Source organism: Glycine soja, chromosome 11 (assembly GCF_004193775.1).
Source record: "Glycine soja cultivar W05 chromosome 11, ASM419377v2, whole genome shotgun sequence".
Lineage (NCBI taxonomy): Eukaryota > Viridiplantae > Streptophyta > Magnoliopsida > Fabales > Fabaceae > Glycine > Glycine soja.
Window position 1 is genome coordinate 7,082,604 of NC_041012.1, and position 20,139 is coordinate 7,102,742.

Below are 20,139 nucleotides of genomic sequence, written 5' to 3' on the forward strand. Positions count from 1 at the left end.
TCGGCGGTGTACTTACTTTATCATTCAAATAAGCGTTTTAAAAAGAAAACCAATAAAATTGTAATAGTAATTCTTACGTAACGAAGTGAATCCCATGATTTACGCTAGACATTGTTTTATGTTAGGTACCTGCTTCACATCTCTATACAACTTTGTACAAGGTCAAAAGGTTTTTTATCCCTGTAGTATGTTGGGTCCTCTGATCCTGTAATTGAACTTTTGGTAGAATTGAGCTAGCATATTGATTTTGTTCTTTTTTTTACGGGCCTATATTCTCTGGATGGAATCCAGAACATCCATTTCCTTTTATTTCATGTTTTTATATCGATGTAGTATTATCATCAGGGGAGTATACACCAATAGCGACCATTAGATGTGATGTTATAGAATTATTAGAAAGTTAAATATTTTAAAAATTTATTAACCAATTAAAATAAGTAGATAAGGAATAGTCTAGTAGATTACCCTATAAAATTTATTTTGACAACAATTCATACAATTATCATTTTGATTTTGGATTTGTAGCTACCGAGCCACAACTCCTGCATAAAAATACCCCCGAGTTCGAACAAAGGAAGAATGGAATTTGCAAAAGATGAGCAGATGAAAAATAGCAGGATACGGGGATCTACATTAGACATGAATCGTTATCTAATTTAACACTTGTACCCCATATCCAGATGAAGACACACAAAAACACGAGATATTCGTCAACCATTCCAGGCATAATAAATTAATTCCCTCCATATCGAGTATTGAAAAGGGGAAACGGGGGGAATCAAATTATAATCCAATAAGGATGGATGCTCAGCTCAAATGCCTCATGCATAAATTCTGCTTTAATTTGAAAGACATGCTCTGTTTATATGGACCATAACATTTCTAGCATCCAAAGCATAGGAAAACACAAGTCCACGACTACATATGGAGAATCCTCGGACACTTCCATTTTAATGAATAACAAGAAGCTTCGATCACAAAATACTGTTTTCTGGTACTAGAATAACAGTCAAATTTAATTATATAATACTTGGGTACACTGGTCCCTTAGATAGACCAAGGCGAACTTCCATCCCATGATGCATGTCTAATGGCCGGAAAGTCTCTGACTCACGGGGGTCTGCAAACAACATCAATGGCATTTAGAGACAGAAAAGTATGAGCAACAACAATGTGCCATATGCCAATGAACCAAAAAAAAGGAGCAACAAATAAGATTGCATAGCTCAATTATCATGGATACCAAATTCACAAACATAACATCAATTCAATAGAACAAAGCTTTACAAAAATACATGATTTTGAGCAGGCTATGTCTTTTTTGGTGGTTAAAAGCAATGTGGCTTAAAATAATATCAGTAGTGGATACAAACTATGCAATCTACATTTATCTTCCAGACTTTCAGTATCATGCTTAAATTATAAGGCACATCAAATCAAATCATAAAACATACTACAGCAGATTCTAAATAAGTCTGAACCAGCTTTGGAAATTTATGTATAGATTACTCTTGTCACCCTTGAACTGTGAATGGCGGTTCAAAGTCTGATTTAAGTCTGAATAAGTCTTTAACACACAGCACAAAGTTTCAATAGCAACACATATTCTCAATTTGTCTGAATCAACTTTGAAGATTTTAGTGTAGACTCCTCTTTAGATCCCCAAACCATGTAAGTCTCAGAAACCTTTATAATCATCTCAAATCAAAATGTCACAATTGCATGTATCCTTCATAACAGAAGCCTTATTCAGTAGATAATATACTCCCAAAACAGTTGATAATATTGGTTCAAGGTTTGGAGCATAAATTCTTTCCAAATCTTAGATAAAAGAAAAGGTCCAAGATATCTAAAAAAATTATTTGATCAGAGAAACAATTAATAACATAGACAAAATCCAGTTATCCCCTTTTACGGAGTTCATGTCCAATGTAAATGAAGCATAAATTCAATATATAATGTTAGGACCCACTACTTAAGCAGAAATCAAATGTTTCAAAGTAGGTAATAAATGCAAAAAGAAAGGCAAATCATATTTACCATTTAGACAATCCTCAAAACCAAAGTGATCAACACTTCCTGTAACAGTCTCCAAACCCAGCATTGAAGAAGGAATTGGTCCAGGAGGCCGCTGGAACCTACAAGGATCAGTGGCATTACATCAAATTCAAATGCCTTTCGGCCTTAATAAATACATGTCAGCAATTTCCATTTTTATATCTATAAAAAAGGGAGAAACACAGACACAGACACACTCACACAGACAACAGATCTACCATGAGTTCAAGTTCTGCCCAACTAACCATATGAGCCGCTAACCAACATGGCAACGTTAGTTAATAACTAATAAAAATCATATTCACATATTCATAGTTTGTATATTCGAAGAACTAGCAAATTTTTAGTATACATTCATAAGTCATTGTCCCATGCCCCGGATGGTGATGTATATGATCTATGCCTGAAAATCCAGCCATACAGAATTAACCACTCACCACTAACACAAACAAGGCCCCATGTTTACGACTGAAATAGCTTTATCTTTCGAAACATTCTATAAGCAACTAGACTACAATCTACAATAGATTATTCCAATCCGAATTGTCATACCTGGACAGGATTTGCCTGTCAAGCTCCTCCTTCATGGGAAAAGCAGTTCCGTACAGGTTAACTTTGCATTGCCTCTTCATCGCTTCATCCATTCTCCTTGTCTAAAAATCACAAACACCGGAAAAAAAAAACACAGTGTAGAGTTAAAACAAACCGAACTTATAAATCTGTTGGAATCGATAAGGATTTAGATTATTTTCTGAAAAGAAACCCTAATTACAAAGGGGAAATAGCTAGCAGGTGAAATTGGATAAAGCGGTTGCAAAGCAAAGAAGGATTAAAAGATGAAGGATTAAAATCTGAAATTGCAAAGCAAAGAAGAGAGTTAGGGTTGAGAGAGATTACAGATTGGAGTGAAGATTGAAGAGGGTGAGAACCAACGATGTCGCTCTTGACTCCATGGAGACCGAATCGAAGCGCGTCGTTTTGGACCCCTCCGATTTGGTGTGGAATGAACTTTGATGCTGATGCGTCCTCCATCTTCGTCTTCGATTCTTCTCTTCTCTTTCTTTCTTTACCAACAAGACAACACCGATTCACAGAACCAACTCAGCAAGGGAACCGCTTTATATAAGGGATGGTTTCAGCTATTTTATTTCCTAAAAACTATTTCATAATTAGACCTACAATTTCTAGTTTTTTTTAAATAAAAAAATTGCGTTATAACGAAAAATATCTATTTTTATAATAATTATTTAATGTATTAAGTTTAGGAAGGTACTCGCGAAAATTATTCGTAAAGAAGTAAGGATTTATTAGGGGTTTAAAACTCAAGGCCGTTAATCTTATTTTATTTATACCGTACAAAAAACCTTATTTTATTTATCAAAAATTCATTCGTAATTAAAAGTTTAACTCATTGATTTAACTAAAATATCGGATAAATACTTAAATTAATGAATTGTTTGTTAACTTAAATTACATGAAATGATAAATATTAAATTTATAAATTTTATAAATAATATATAATTTGATCTTTGAAAGTGAGTTCATATTTATTTTTAGTTTTGAAAGTGTTAATATATACAAATTAATTTTTGAATGTGCTAACTTAATAATATGTTAATCTTTTTGGAGACTACTTTTATATATATATATATATATATATATATATATATATATATATATATATATTAATCATGTTCACATTTTAATTATATTTTTGTGATTAAAAGACTAAAATAACATATTTGAGAATTAAATTATACATATCAACACCTTTTAAGGAGAAAAATAAATAGAATGACATGCTTTCAAAAAAAAATTGTATATTAATTAACTCTAAATTTTATAATAAAAATATATTATATTATGCATTTTTCATATTACAAAAATAATTTACCTTGGTGTATATATTTTTTAGAAAAATACATTGCATCATAGTCATAGCTAAAACTTATTGATAACATTTTTCACTGAAAAAATAGAAATGATATACATACTTACCTGGATGCAAATCATCTTCAGCCACTCCAACATTATGTTCTCCACAACTGAGATCAACAACATCCAGTACATTTCCTTTTCTTCTTAATTGAACTGTAATTACTGATCAATGGGGGATTGGAGAGGATCTGAGTTACCTCTTCCAGCTCTCTACTTTTTCCTAATTTCTCTTTCATCTGTTTATTTATTTTATTTTTTGTGCTTCTGTTTTGAATTTTCTTTTGCTGAGGAGGCTGGAGGGAATCTGTTCCTGGGATGATTATCTCTGGCAAGCATATTTTTTTCTTCTCAAATTGTTGTGCCGTATTCACTTCTTCTATTTAATTTGTCTCTTGTTGCACCGTTTTTTTTTCCTTTTCAAAGAATCAAGGATAAAAATCTCAAACATACATGATACATCTCTCATTTTTAGAGTATATGAATGAAAGTCGTTTAATGTCACAGAACTTCTATTTAAGTCTTCATTTCAAGACAACAACATACCAAGGATAAATATAAAAACAAAGACTTAAAGAATGCATAGAAGTTTTCCCAAAGTTGTGAATTCTATACCATGGACCAAGAGAAACACAATAGTCCTGTCAATCAAGGTACTTAAAACACTTTATTGGTTTCAGGCTTGCTCCAATCTGAATATAATGAGAAACAAATACCATCCATCTCCAAGATTTAAGCTTGACAAATCAACTATATATCCCACTTCTAAATGCAGCCAATGTTGCATAAAATGTATGGCTGCATCCACAGGTAACACAACCCACTGATAGCACCCGTACCAAACCTTTCCAGCTACATCACATGAGAAGAATGTAAGTTTATATACATACTTATCTAAACATGGACCCATCCGAAAATTCCATCAAAGAAAAGATGTTCCAAGGAATTCCAGGGCTAGTTGGAGGGTGTGAACATGCCATGGAATGTTGATGTTAGCGACCCATTTGATGTCATATGAACAACTGATATTGCGTTCGAAACCTGCTTAGCATGCCACGTACACGTCTACAATGAAATATAATATGAGGGACTAAAGTAGAAATTTGATATATTTAGAAGGACCAAATCAAAATTTTAGTATATGTAGAAAGACTAAAACAAATTAATTAGGCGATCTTCCGTAAACAACAATCCACAGTTTTAGTTTCAGCCCTTTATGAACGCACATCTAGCCTTTGTGTTCCACCATAACAATTAAGTACGTCATGATCCACACGGTCAATTAGCGATTAGCCACGTAAACTAAGATTGAAAGTCACACATCACTGTGTTTACATGGTATGTTAAATATGGGTTGCTGACATCAACATTTTATTACACACTACACGGTTAATTGCCATGACAAATAACCAAAAGCAAAAACATATATTTTGTATCAAATCATAAACCTAAGCTATTATACATATTTATTTTTCTCTCATTTAAGTGTTGAATAACACATCATAGTATCAAACATTTTCTTTACAAATACTCATTTGAGACGTATTATTTTTTATTTTTTATCACATCTCAATATAATTTATTATATATATATATATATTCTTTCAAGTTGTCAAATTAGATCCCCGTATGCATCTTTTATCCTCGTTTATATATTTGACAGAACCTTTATCATACTTTGACGTGGTCTGCATAAGGCAACCAAAGGTTCGAGTTTAGGCATCGTAAGCCCAATTCCCTCTGTCATGTCAATTTCTTGGTGCCCGATTCTCTCCCACTCAAAACACTGAATCAAGGTTCCCAATGCATGTCCCATGACACGTTTTGCCAAAACAGCTCCTGGGCAAGCTCTCCTTCCTATACCGAATGGAATCATATTGTAAACTTCATCAGCTTCCTCTCCCTCAAATCTTTCTGGAACAAACATTGCTGGATCTACCCACAGGTTAGCGTCCCTATGCAAGGTCCATAGATTCACAAGTAACATTGTTCCTCGCGGGATGTCAAAACCACAGACTTTGCAATCATTTGAGGACTCGTGAGGTAGAAGTAGTGGAGCCACAGGATACAGGCGAAGTGTCTCAGTAATTACATTTTGCAAGTACTTCAGTTTTGTAGTGTCCAATCCATTCAGCATTTGATCTTGACCTACATAAGTGTCTATCTCTTCCTTAACCTTATTCATTTTTTTTGGATGGTTGAGGAGAAGGGAGAAAGCCCATTCCATGGTAGTAGCTGAAGTTTCAGAACCAGCTACAAGCATTGCCTGCATGCATAATATGTTTGACAGAAAATTGAAACATGAGTGCTAGCTAGCTTGATTAATATATACACCATGAAATTATTACTACAACGAAAACAGGATTTAACATTGGTTTCATGTTAACAAAAAGACGATGACATAATTGTAAATAAAATGACTTCGTTAAAAATTGACTGTTGTTTTTCGTATATATATAATTGTTTTATTCACGCCCACTATCACTCTCCATCCTCACTCTCACCCTATCGTTCTCATTTCCTCAGCGGCACTGCAACTCCTCCTCTCAGCACACTCGCTCTCACTTTATCTCGATATATTACTCCTACTCGCTCTCGGTCTCAGTCTCCCACTCGCACTAGCTGTTGGTGTCGATGTCGGTCTCGACGACGAGGTATGTATTTCTCTTAAATGAACAAACTCACCATGTGGTGTTGCTTTGTGTTGTGCTTTGGATGACAACTTTAATGTTTTGCCATGTGCGGTGTTGCTTAGCATTGGCGCATCTGTCGTGGTGTCCTTGTCATGTGGTGGACGACATGAGGAAGAAAACACGTCGCGAGGTCGCCTTTTTTGTTATATAATATTAAATATTCATTATTGCAGACATTATATAACATCAGCTTACTCTAATACTATGAAATGGTCCACTAATGAATTTTGTATTTTTTTCCTATTCTACACCATCATTTACGTTGGATAGAATATATAGCTTATGCATTTATCTGCCTATTTCACTCATTAGCACTCATATCTGTTCACAAAGGTTGGTAGACGAATAGCCTCCATCTAACATCCAACTAGAAGACATTGGTAGAGCAGGGTCAGTCCATCTAATGGCCAACCACATTAGAGTTACACGTCGACCTATTTCACCTGGTAAAAATTCCCATGCACTCTAGGTTAAAAATTTTTATCCTTTATCACATACCCAATATAATGTTAGAGTTTATAACTTGAAGCAAAAAATTGATACTTTCAAAATAAGAATATCATTCTTGGTTTTCAAAAACGAGTATATGTATTGTGTCTTGCAACTTCATGGCATGTACTAGACGAATCTCATATCTCTTGGTTTACTACTACTAGGTAGGCATGCATATTTTTTTTAAGCAATTCTAGCTTTTAAGCCAAAGGGTAATTTTAGATTAGAGACTATACAATGTTGGATTAATAGTTGCTAACGGAACAGATTTAAAGCAAAACAGATATTGTGGATTAAATTTTTATATTATAAATGGAGTTTAGATCGAAATGATGAATGAAAATCAAAAGAATTAAAATAAAATGACTAAGACAATAATGAAGATTAACAGAAAACCAGAGAAAATGTTCAACATTGTTCATATCAAGGATCAAGTCAAGAATTTCAAGATTATTCTCAAATAAACATGATATGATATAACACTTAAATTAGTTTACTTTAAATGTAGCCTTATGATGAAGTGAATAGGTCCTTTGTTGTAAGATTGAAGGATCAACTAAAACATACTTGGTATCTGCTAAACAGTAATGACCACATGCACCTTGTTACATACAATCAAGATTTGGTGAACCCAACTATACTAGTTGGATGGACAAAACTCAAAGATTTCTATGGACTCACAGGAAATCATCAAGTGATCATGACCTATTTTTGACAGAGTATTTTCTTCCTTACCATCTTCGAAAGCACATCTCAATCAAAAGTTTATCTTAAATGACATTTTTTGTACTACCAAATTCCTAGCCCACTCACTTCTAAAGTCCTGTTAAATGAGTATAAAGTGACTTGCAACAGTTTGGTGAGTAACTCAGCATTGTATATAATCAATACAAAAGCACCTCTGTGTGTCAAATTTTAAAATTATATACATATTTAAGATGAACTTAATGTTAATTTTAGGATGTGTTGAGTACCTTGTAGTCATTTATGAAAGGTGTAGGATTTTCCCATAATTTGGAAGGGATTACCGAATGTAGGATTGCTTATAATCATTAGAGGAAGTCTGCAAAAATTAGTTATGAATGGAGGATTTTTGCACAATTACAGAATTTGGAAACTGGAACTTCCAGATGCAACATCTAATTTTATTTTATTTTGGATTTGTTTGTAATTTAAGTACATTATACTATATTAATATCTGTAAATTTTTATTTATAACTCTTGGTAGTATATTTTGTGAAAAATGACGCTTGAAATGTTTTTGTTAGGAATCTTTTTTCCAACTTATCGTATTTTGAATAGATAGTTTATTATATAAAATATATTGAATATTCTAATTTTATTATATTTAATTTTCATTTACTTCTTTTCAAGGATGACTTATATTTATTTTTAGAGTTTTCACAACTTTGAATGATAATTTGTGTTATGTATAATTACAATTGGTAATTAAAAAAACAAACAAAATATTGAAAAAAAATTACAAAACACAACATCGATTTTTAGAAAAATTGATATTATTCAGAAAATCGATGTTATACAGTTTAGTTTAATATCAATTTTTAAAAATCGATATTGAGGATGATGCTTTTAATGTGGTAGTTTGAACATTGGTTAATAACTGATGTTAAAAGTTTTTAATAACTTATGTTAAAAGTCTATTTTCTAATAGTGTATGCAATGGATATATATGTGTATGTTACTTTGTTGGTTTGAGGTAGAATTATAATTTATTGTTGTTGTTATTATGTATTATTTTGCAGGGAGTATAGGGATTATATTTATCAAAACATCTAATGGGAATTGCCACTATGAGGACGTACGTAAGTGCGTTATTTTCTTTTTGTTTAATTTAGCCTTTGCTTTTGTTTTCTTTCGTCTTTTTACCAAAAAAAAGTCCAAAACTGTATTGTGTACATCCTATTTTGGGTGTACATATATTCCTATCTGAATACTAAACATGTGTGGTTTAGAAAAATGATATATAATTAATTTTGAATGAAATTGATTTTGTATGATTAATTTTAGTTAAATTGATTTTGAAGTGACATTTTTATTATAAAAAAAGTTATTTTATTCAACATAAAATTAAAATTATTGGAAGTTATTTTAGTTTAAAATTAATTATGTATCTAAAATTAATTTTAAATTTTTCTCTCACGTGAAAGAAAAATTTATTTAAAATTAAATTTGAACTTAAAATTAATTTTTTTAATATAAAATCAAACACTTGGCTAAATTGCCAATAAAGAACATGTTTAGATTTCAGATAGAAAGTTCTAAAAGTATGCTTGAAACTCTAATTTAAACATGTGCTAAATTGATTAACTATTGTTTGGTGTGATGATGATAGTTTTTTTAACAAAAAAATATTTCTTTCTTTTTTAAACCAAATAATATCAAAAAAATAATTTTTATTTTATTTCTCTCCAACCAAATAATCTCTATTTTCACTCCATATTTTACTTATTAATTTATTTACTACTTACCGTCCTCTCTCCCTATTCACCAAACAGAGCATGAAGTATATACTACGTTTTGTTCTAATCGTTTGAAAGAAAGGATATAGTATCCTTTTATTTAATTTGGGTCAAATAATTAAATGATATCATATTAACAGTACAAAAAGTAAAATAATTTCTCACCAGAATAACTCCTTTGACAGTTTCATGGGTGTAGAATTCTGGCTCGGTTTGTTGTAGGTCCAACATGACATCAATCAGCGTCATACTCTTCCTTCGTTCCTTTTCTTCTTCACTCATCACATTCCTGCGTGTGCAGTGCTCGTCAAGGAGCTTCTGAAGGAAGCTATCCATCTTCTTCATCAACTTCACCATCTTCTTTTCAACCCCTCCAAAATCAACCCACTGCAGTAAGGGGAAGAAGTCATTCAAATTTCCACTTCCTAGAAGCTCCACAAACTCCTTCATCAGAATCTGAAACTCCTTCCCTTCTTGGGCAATCGCATGCTTACCATAATAGCGTTTCCCAGATATCATCCTCAGCATAATATTGAAAGAAACCTCTAAAAGTCTTGCTCTGAGGTCTATCATTATTTGTTGACGTCCTTTGCATTCTTCAAACAGTTGCTTCACCATCAACTGCACCTCTTCTACTCGAACGCTAGTGAGCATGGCAAGGCGAGTGGTAGAAAATAGCTCCACGGTGGTTAAACGCCGTAGGTTTCGCCAATAGTGGCCATAGGAAGCAACCCCTATGGTGGTTTTGTTGTAATTGAGATGCTTGGCCGCAAGCGTTTGAGGACGGTTTGCAAAAGTGATATCGTTCTTTGTGAAGCACTCTTCTACTGCTGAAGGTGAGGACACAACGAGGACCTTGCGTGTGCCAAGGCAGAGAAATATGATGGGGCCATATTTGTCTGTGAGTTTGTGGAGACTTAGGTGAAGGGGTTCTTTTATCAGATGGAGATGACCTATGAGTGGCAAAGCATAAGGTGGGCTTGGTGGCAGGTTTTTACTCTTTAGTAGTATCGATTTCAAAACATACAGAAACAAGAGGAGAAACCCTACTGAAGCAGTTATCACAATCAGCCTGTAATCTGCTTCTTCTTCCATTCGGATATTCTTCTGATTCAAGTCTGTGTATCTGTGCATGTTTATATATAGAGAAATACTATATAAGACATCATGCCTATAGGTATATTGGACCTATCACATCACCCATGACCCATAATAATCTCTTAATTTCTCCATCCATATCACTATATAAAATATCTTATGCCTAAATGTATACGTTTTAACCTTATTACTCGTCCCTCCCTCCACTCTTTGACTTTGTCATCAAAGTGTTTGTGCAAGTGAGCATATATAGGTCTCGTTGCTCACCATAAACTGTGCATGTTGCCGATGGAGACACAACTACTTTTTGTTCACCGCGTTTAGATCTTTCTGAACATTTGTTTTTCTCCCTTTTTTTAATCATATTACTTATCACATTTATTAATATTTTTTTCCCTTCATGTCAATCTTATTTACACTTCAATCCACTCCAAAATAGCATGCGTGTAGGACTATCATAACTCATATATTGTCAATGGATAATTTCTAAGCTTGTGGCCTTAACATCTATCTCTTCCAAAAATATCAATGTCAACCTCACTAATCGATTCAGACGTAAAAAAAGAAAATCAATTTGACAAACCAGATCGGACTGTAAAAATATTGTCTAAAAAATTATCAGATCCAAACAATTTTTTTAGAAGCAGAAGGAATTTATTTCTCAAAAAAAATAAACTTCTTTTTTAAAACAAACACAATTTAAAACACACACTGAAAAATAAGAACTGCTTATTTCATTAAAATAATAATAAATAAATCTAAACAAACTGATCCAATATAATCTAAAGTTTTTGTTACTCTAGATCCAAAACAAATCAGTAATACTAATTTTACAAAGTTAATTTTAATGTTTGGGTTTTAATTTTTTTTTTATTGATTTGATTCTTGAAATTTTAAACGGTTAAAAAATCATACTTTAAAATATAAAACAAAAAATTAAATTTCAATAATAAAAAATTTTCACAAATTATAAATTTTCTATTCTCTGTTTGATTTACACCGCACAAAAGCACTAAAAAAGTATATTACAAACTCAATGGACTAAAAAAATTTGATCCAATTTGACAAACTAAGTTGAACTTAAAAAAATATTATCTGAAAAACTATCAAGTCCATTTGGTACAATGGATGAGTTTGGTTAAGCTTTTTTTAAGAAAAAAACACTTATTTTATATAAAAAAGAAACTCTTATTATAAAATTGTAAATATTTATATAAACTTACTTTAAAAAATCTTAAAATGAACTAAAAAGAACTTATTTGAATAAACTACTTGGAGTAGCTTATCCAAATAAGCTGGGAAGCAGTTGTCCAAAACATTGAAACCTCTTCAATGGTTTTTTTTTTTTGACAAAAATATCCTTCTTTTTAACATACGATTCACATCTTCCCTCCGCAGCAGCCTGTTCCGTGGTGTTCCTCTCGTCGATACCATGTTTATGCTAAGTATACTAACACAATTATTAATCCACAGGATTAATTCGATGGTGTAAAATTTTATTCTATTCACTTTGGGAGAAGAATCTATGGAATAACTTATGTTTGCTTTTTTATGTAAATTTTTTTTGAATTAGTTAAAAATGATATGATTAATCTCTTATATAATTGATAAAATAATACTCGTTTTCTATAATTCAAGAAAAAAAAAACTAACACAAACTATTGTAGTTGCAATTAATAACGAGTCGCGTCAGGCTGCATATGGAGTGCGATGGGAAAAGGTGCGTAACCGGGTAAGTGATTAATTGCATGAGTGGAAGACTAATGAAAGGTATAAATAGGGGGTTGTTCATTGAGTGTTTTAAAAATATGTAAATAGAGGGGGTCGACAGGTAGGAGAATATATATATGAAAAGAAAATATTAAATTATATTGATGTAATTTTGATAATTACCCTATTATTTTTATAACTTTATATATAGTTGTTAGGTTTTTGTACTAAGATGGACAAATTCTTTTGTCCATGTGCATATTGATTGGCCAATTTTAATTTGGGTATTGTATGGAGATTGATCCGGCCAGCTTCATGTTCTTCCTGAGCCTCCTTTAAGATAAATCTTTCGCAAGATTTTTCTGGTACTTATTTGTTCCATAGAATTCGTGTTTTAGTGGCAAAGGAAGACTTAAACCCTTCTTAACAAAAAAGAAAAAAACGAAACTTCTTTCACCTTCATATCCCTAGGCCCAACATTATCGATCCCTTCACATGATATGCAACATGCATGCGTACTAGTTACATATATATAGCCATGACGCATTATAATTAACAACATTCTCATCAATGGAGTATAAGGCAAAAATAAGCGCTATTTTTATCATTTTATGTAGTGTTTTTCCATCAACACCAAATGCTACTCAAATAATAATGCAATTAAAATTCTACACCGCTCATTTATAAAAGTTTACTGTATCGTACTGAAGAGGGCCGGAGCCCATATAAAAGTTTTTTTTATTTAACAAAAAGAAAAGAAAATCTTTATATATTAATTTTAACTATCTATCCAAGCTGATTCAAAATATAAAACAAAAAATTGTTAAAAACAAACCTTCCAAACATATCAATATTTTTGGAATGGGACTAATACAATAAAGTCAATTAAATGGGCATATCAATATTTTAAGGTTAGATGGATCATTAAATCAATAAAGTCAATTTAATATAATTATGGTGAACAGCCAGAGACAATTAAAATTAATTACATAACACTTGTTACTCTTAACAGCAACACTAACTAATAGAATTTGGTTATACGTACAGATATGCTTTTAAGTTTATTAAGGGCCTGTTTAGAAGAGAGTTTCTTTATTAAAAAATATAAAGTTTTTTTCATTAGAGAAAAGCTATTAAAAGCTGTCAAAATGATTTTTAATCTTGTATTTAAACAAACTCTAGGAAAAAGATGAGATTAACCTACATTTATCCTATTTCTTTATTATTTTTTGGCAGTAATAGAATTGATTTTTGATTGGGAGTAGGCAAACAAAGCCAAAATTCTATTTGACTTTTCAGCGCTACATATATTTGTCCCCTTTATTTATAAGGTTTTTGCATGTAAAGTATTGTATTGTATAATATGGAGCCAATTTTTCGTGGGAAATCGTTAGAGGCGACACATCCATCAAGACTTTAATTAATTGCTGAGTACTAGTCGTATACTATATGTTTCTTTCGTTACACTATAATTATGGTTCTAGTATTTTACATAAATTAAAAAAATTAATAAATATATAAAAAAATAACAATTTTATAAAACTAATTCTATTATAATTAATTTTTTTATATATATCATATATTTTATAAGAGATATAAATTAAAAAATAATAATTATTGCTATATTAAAATACTAAAATTATGATTATTATAGAAAAGAAGGAGTAAGTATTTTGTACTATAATCTAGCATAATTAATTATTTAATTTAATAGAGGAGTACTTTCCTAAATCCTAATTATATATCCCTTGGGTCCAAACACAAATTGGATTTGAATTTGATTAGCGCAGCCCTCCAATGCTAAGTTTTGGGGAAAAGATTCTGTCCAGGTTCATGCGTGACTCCTGCCCGCCCCAAAAAGCACTAACCCCTTTTGGATTCTGTGTGTTTCTCAGATTTTATTATTTTTGGGGAAAATATATTTACGTTTCACGCGCATTATGCAAAGTTTAGCAGCGCGTGCTACACTTTTTTCAGTGAAGAAGGAGGGTCCATCTGTACATTCAACTATTCAGATTTCAGATGAATAATAGTACTAGAATAACTGATTTTATTTGAAAAGTTCTCATGATATTACATTTCATTTTTAACTTATGTATAAAAAATCCAACTAGTCAACATTAATATTTTAAAATAAAATAATTCATTAATATAAATTTAATTTTTACTAAATTACTTCTATAAATAATGTATAATTTTTTATTTTTTTAAAATCCAACTCTCAAATATATTCTTACAATGGGTACGTTTAAACAACTCAACAAAATATATCGAGTGAATGAATAAAATTGAAATAAATTTTGGTTCTATTTAATATTATTTTGGTGCAGGTGATTCTTTTGTCCTGCTGTGGTTGTATTTATTTTGACTAAAATTAAAGATAATAAATAAAATTGGGTATATAGTAGTAGAATAGAAGTATTTACCGAAACTAAAATAATAATTAATTAATTAATTAATTTTATTAAACTTGAAAGAAAGAAAAATAAGTGGAGAGAGAATCGGAGCGTGCGCGTGGGAGGCACGTGACGTGACTACACAAACAAAACCCAGTTTGGCTTCATCTTCTCTACCACTAGCACTATCACCCAATTGCAGTGTTCGCTTTTCACTCTCTTTCCGCACAGCATAAATAAAAACCCCTTCTTCCTCTTCTCCACCATCGTTCTTCAGCTGATGACGACGTCTTTTGGACCAGCCACCACCTCAGCGCCGCTTAAGGACCACAAAGTTCAGATCCCAAGCTTCCATGGCTTGAGGTCTTCCTCCGCCTCTGCTCTCCCCCGCAATGCCCTCTCCCTTCCTTCATCCACTCGCTCTCTCTCCCTCATACGTGCTGTTTCCACGGTTTCTTTCTCTTATTCACTTCAATTCCAATTACTCTCTTTTCCGCTTTCTTATTTTTCTCCGATTTCTAGTTATTTTAACTTTTTCAATAGTCAATTTTAGCCTCTCTGTAACTAAACTTAGATTATTCGATTCCTTTATTATGATAAAAGAGTTATTATCATAATGACGATTTCTTTTAAGGTAAATTGCATGGTGTTAGCTAGACTCTGGCTGGACTAATTATGTGGAATCCCTATTTGATAAGTTGTTGTGGTTGTGATTTGTTTGTAGCCTGCGCAGTCTGAAACTGCCACTGTCAAGCGCAGCAAAGTCGAAATATTCAAAGAACAAAGCAATTTCATAAGATATCCTCTTAACGAGGACATTTTGACGGATGCTCCTAATATAAGTGAAGCCGCCACTCAATTGATCAAGTTTCATGGTAGCTATCAACAGTACAATAGAGAGGAGCGTGGTTCCAGAAGCTACTCTTTCATGATACGCACTAAGAATCCATGCGGGAAGGTTTCCAACCAACTTTACCTCACCATGGATGATCTTGCTGACCAGTTTGGGATTGGGACGCTTCGCTTGACCACCAGGCAGACGTTTCAGCTCCATGGTGTTCTCAAGAAGGACCTTAAAACAGTCATGGGTACCATTATTAGGAACATGGGCTCGACTCTTGGTGCTTGTGGCGACCTAAACAGGAATGTGCTTGCTCCTGCAGCTCCCCTTGCAAGAAAAGATTACCTCTTTGCTCAACAAACTGCTGAGAACATTGCTGCGCTCCTCGCTCCTCAGTCTGGTTTCTACTATGATATTTGGGTGGATGGGGAAAAGATTTTGACATCAGAACCACCTGAAGTAGTTCAGGCACGAAATGACAATTCTCATGGTACAAACTTCCCGGATTCCCCCGAGCCCATCTATGGAACTCAGTTCTTGCCAAGGAAATTCAAAATTGCTGTTACTGTGCCAACTGATAACTCCGTGGACATTCTCACAAATGATATTGGTGTTGTTGTTGTTACCGATGACGATGGGGAGCCTCAAGGGTTCAACATATATGTAAGAATAGGATGGATGTAGATAACAGTTGAGTGATTTTTTTTTTCTTTTTCTACCATTTTTCTAACTGGGACCTTCTAATTACTCTTGCAGGTTGGTGGTGGAATGGGAAGAACTCATAGGTTGGAAACCACTTTTCCTCGCTTGGCAGAACCAATAGGTTACGTACCAAAGGAGGATATTTTGTATGCAGTGAAAGCAATTGTTGTTACACAACGAGAAAATGGGAGAAGAGATGACCGCAAGTATAGTAGATTGAAATATTTGATAAGCTCTTGGGGAATTGAAAAGTTTAGAAGTGTAGTTGAGCAATATTATGGCAAGAAATTTGAACCTTTCCGTGCATTGCCAGAATGGGAATTTAAAAGTTATCTTGGGTGGCATGAACAGGTTGGTTCTCTGGATGAGTGAATAATATCAATGTCTGCTTGCCTGCTTGTATGGTTCATAATATTTTTTTTTTATGCATACCATTCGAGTTATATAGATTTTGGCACTATGAAAGTTGGTGGAAAGGATTGACATGTTTGGTGTCTACTTGTGGATTGTGGATTTAATAGCTGACAATGGATCTTTATGTATGCTGTCTTACCTGTGACTTGTACAGGTTTTTCAGTTCTGTTCTACCTGAAAAGGTGTGTGCTAAGCATAATATAGAAAAATACAAAATATCTGGCAGATTAGGTAAATGAAGATTATTGGATATTTTGATATTTTTGGTGCTTTGTAGATTTCACTTACCTCGTTTAACTGTAGATATGTATATAAATTCTTGCTATGTGACTATGTGAGAGAACTGTGGCCATATCTCCTTTATATGCGGTTAAGCAATCTGTAGTTAGCTCATTCTTTGGTCTTATTATCTTTTGCTAAAATATATTTCCACATCCTTCTGCTATATGGGCTCATTTGTTAGATTTCATCTTCCAGGGCGATGGCAAACTTTTTTATGGTCTTCATGTTGATAATGGTCGTATTGGTGGAAACATGAAAAAGACATTGAGGGAGGTTATCGAGAAGTATAATTTGAATGTAAGAATCACTCCAAATCAGAATATCATCTTGACTGATGTTCGTGCTGCATGGAAGCGTCCCATTACAACCACGCTTGCTCAAGCTGGTTTGCTGGTGAGATGTTTACAGCTTAATGTCTACTAATTATATACAATTTTTGTTTACAGATTATACTTTTAAATTTTATTTGTTTTCTGTGTTGAACAATGTTTGTTAATAAAGTATTTAATTGATGTGTCCCTGCTCAGTTGACTTGAGTTTCATTTAGAAATCATAAATTGCTAATTTAGTTGTTTCTTTGAATTGCATTTAGAAACACTGATTATTCATACAAGTCCAATGTTTTAGACTATATCTTTATCACAGAGATAACAATTGTAACTTTTAGGTGAGTGTAGATCTGATCAGCTGCTGCTCTTGTGGTGGATCTATTATTTGTGAGCAGCACTAGGGAAAGTTCTTATTTTTTCTTTTTCAATTCACTTCTGATTGATGCTTGACATGTATGATGAATTACTGATTGAAATTTCCCTTATTGTATCTGTTGGAATTGGTTAATTTCTTCCATACTACCATTGCTTGACATCATGCTCAATGTTAGTTTGCTCTCTTTTCCTTCTTTATTATTTACTATTTTTAATCTCATCTCTTGCTTCTTTTTTAAAAATTTCAGTATATATAATTTTTCATTAGTAAGCCTATAATGACCTGTTTTGCTGTGAACAGCAACCTAGATTTGTAGATCCCCTCAACATAACAGCAATGGCATGCCCTGCTTTCCCATTATGTCCTCTGGCAATTACTGAAGCTGAACGTGGGATACCTAACATACTTAAGCGGATTCGTGATGTTTTTGATAAGGTATTGCTGCGTATATATATGGCAGTATTGATTTGATGGAGATCACTAATCAGGATACGTGAAAACTTTTCTGTCTGCAATTCAGGTTGGCCTGAAGTATAGTGAGTCTGTGGTTGTAAGGATAACTGGCTGCCCTAATGGTTGTGCTAGACCATACATGGCTGAACTTGGACTAGTTGGTGATGGTCCAAATAGCTATCAGGTTTGTTGATCAGCAGCTGAACCCGCTGACAGTTGATAGAAAAGCTCAATAGATTACCATGTTCACTGTTTTTTTTCTTCTGATGCAGATTTGGCTTGGAGGAAACCATAAACAAACATCATTAGCTCGAAGTTTCATGGACAGGGTGAAGATTCTAGACCTTGAAAAAGTTTTGGAGCCTTTGTTTTATTATTGGAAGCAAAAGCGTCAATCTAAAGAATCATTTGGTGACTTCACAAACCGAATGGTGAGTTTTACTGTGTGCTTTTTATTTGCATGCGATCCATATCTACTAACTCTTGTTTTAATCTTTAAAATGATCATTATGGTTGTTAAAATGATTGGTAAGTTTTGACTAAGTTACTCCATTTTCTGTTTCTAGGGATTTGAGAAGCTTAAAGAATATATTGAGAAATGGGAGGGTCCAGTGGTAGCACCATCACGCCACAACCTCAAGCTTTTTGCTGACAAGGAGACATATGAATCAATGGATGCATTAGCAAAGCTTCAAAACAAGACTGCTCATCAGTTGGCCATGGAAGTTATCCGTAATTATGTTGCTTCCAACCAAAATGGAAAAGGCGAATGATTTCATTTTTACTTAACGAAGGAAGATGTATGTGATGTTGCTTTATGGTTGACAGGAATGGTGGATAGGCAACTGAACACAACTCTGTTGTTACTGTGTGGTAACTCGGGTTCGACTAAACTAATGTTTGGGTTTTTGTTTTTTTATCTGAAACGGCTTTCCGTAGAATCTTTTGGTTCATCATTTAGATCGAGTTTCTGAACATAAAATAAGCCTTTCTGTCATTTCTGTATCCAATTTTGGGTGTTCGACAGCTTGGTTTTTCTTCACAATAATCTTGCTAGCCAAGACCTTTTTCCGATTTTGCGCTTGCTCCAATAAAGTTCATTAATCAGGATTTGTAAATTGCAATCATGTATTAGTTAGTGGTTAATTACAGAATATGGTGTGGAGAACACATGTATACGTGTTCACTTGTTCAGTTTTTATTACTATTATGGAAAAGTTATTCTTGAAAGAAAAGTTTTAATACTACATTTCGTTCCTTCGTTCTTTTTTGTTATTTCAGATTTTCTCTTTTTAACTTTCCTTTTAGTCCAAACTAATTGTAGGCCTTTGGTTTGAAAATTCTCTTAAATTTTTATTAGTACATAAGTAATGTGGTGTGGGGATGTGAATTGATGGAAGTTACCAACTTAGGCTCCCTAGTGTTATAGCGCTTATGAAAGTCCTAACTGTTAAATTTGTCTATCTTCGTGGATCATGTAGTCTTTTTGATTAAGTAGTTTTAAGATGTTCTAAACATCAATTTAATGATGAAATTAAATCAAATCGATTTATGGTAGTAAGTCTGACAACTAGACCGCCTTCCAATCCTGTTTGGAAAACATATGCCATGTGTTCTGGAAAAAAGGTCCTGGTTATGAAGGCGACATCTTTCAAAATACTCAATTGAGGTGTTTTTCTTAACCTGTTATCTTAGGTCAGAGTGAGGGTCTCTTTATTTTTGACTGGGACACATCTCTTCCGCGATGATCAGGGATTGAATCTTTCTCGTATCAAAACGATCATTGTATCGCGCAAATATTAATGTGCTATTAAATTCATGTTGTCTCTTAATGAGTTCCACCTGTCGTGTCAAAAATGACCCTCTCATCACCCACCTAT

The 20,139-nt window shown here is 33.0% G+C and overlaps 3 protein-coding genes across 3 annotated transcripts; 1 reads left to right on the forward strand and 2 right to left on the reverse strand.

Annotated features, from left to right (window-relative positions):
• Window positions 1–800: 800 nt before the first annotated feature.
• LOC114373110 (cyclin-B1-2-like) lies at window positions 801–3,164 on the reverse strand. The gene is made up of 4 exons (XM_028330651.1): window positions 2,956–3,164; window positions 2,611–2,711; window positions 2,041–2,138; window positions 801–1,120 (listed from the first exon to the last, which is right to left on the reverse strand). The coding sequence occupies exons 1-4, from the start codon at window positions 3,088–3,090 to the stop codon at window positions 1,020–1,022; spliced, it is 435 nt and encodes a 144-aa protein (XP_028186452.1). The 5' UTR covers window positions 3,091–3,164; the 3' UTR covers window positions 801–1,019.
• A 2,157-nt stretch (window positions 3,165–5,321) lies between these two features.
• LOC114374344 (isoflavone 3'-hydroxylase-like) lies at window positions 5,322–10,810 on the reverse strand. Its single transcript, XM_028331982.1, has 2 exons — window positions 9,824–10,810; window positions 5,322–6,259 (listed from the first exon to the last, which is right to left on the reverse strand). Exons 1-2 carry the CDS (start codon window positions 10,790–10,792, stop codon window positions 5,642–5,644), a joined length of 1,587 nt encoding a protein of 528 aa, XP_028187783.1. The 5' UTR covers window positions 10,793–10,810; the 3' UTR covers window positions 5,322–5,641.
• A 4,211-nt stretch (window positions 10,811–15,021) lies between these two features.
• Window positions 15,022–19,466, forward strand: LOC114374228 (sulfite reductase [ferredoxin], chloroplastic). Its single transcript, XM_028331845.1, has 8 exons — window positions 15,022–15,313; window positions 15,587–16,366; window positions 16,460–16,756; window positions 17,297–17,494; window positions 18,107–18,241; window positions 18,327–18,443; window positions 18,532–18,690; window positions 18,826–19,466. Exons 1-8 carry the CDS (start codon window positions 15,143–15,145, stop codon window positions 19,030–19,032), a joined length of 2,064 nt encoding a protein of 687 aa, XP_028187646.1. The 5' UTR covers window positions 15,022–15,142; the 3' UTR covers window positions 19,033–19,466.
• Window positions 19,467–20,139: the final 673 nt, after the last annotated feature.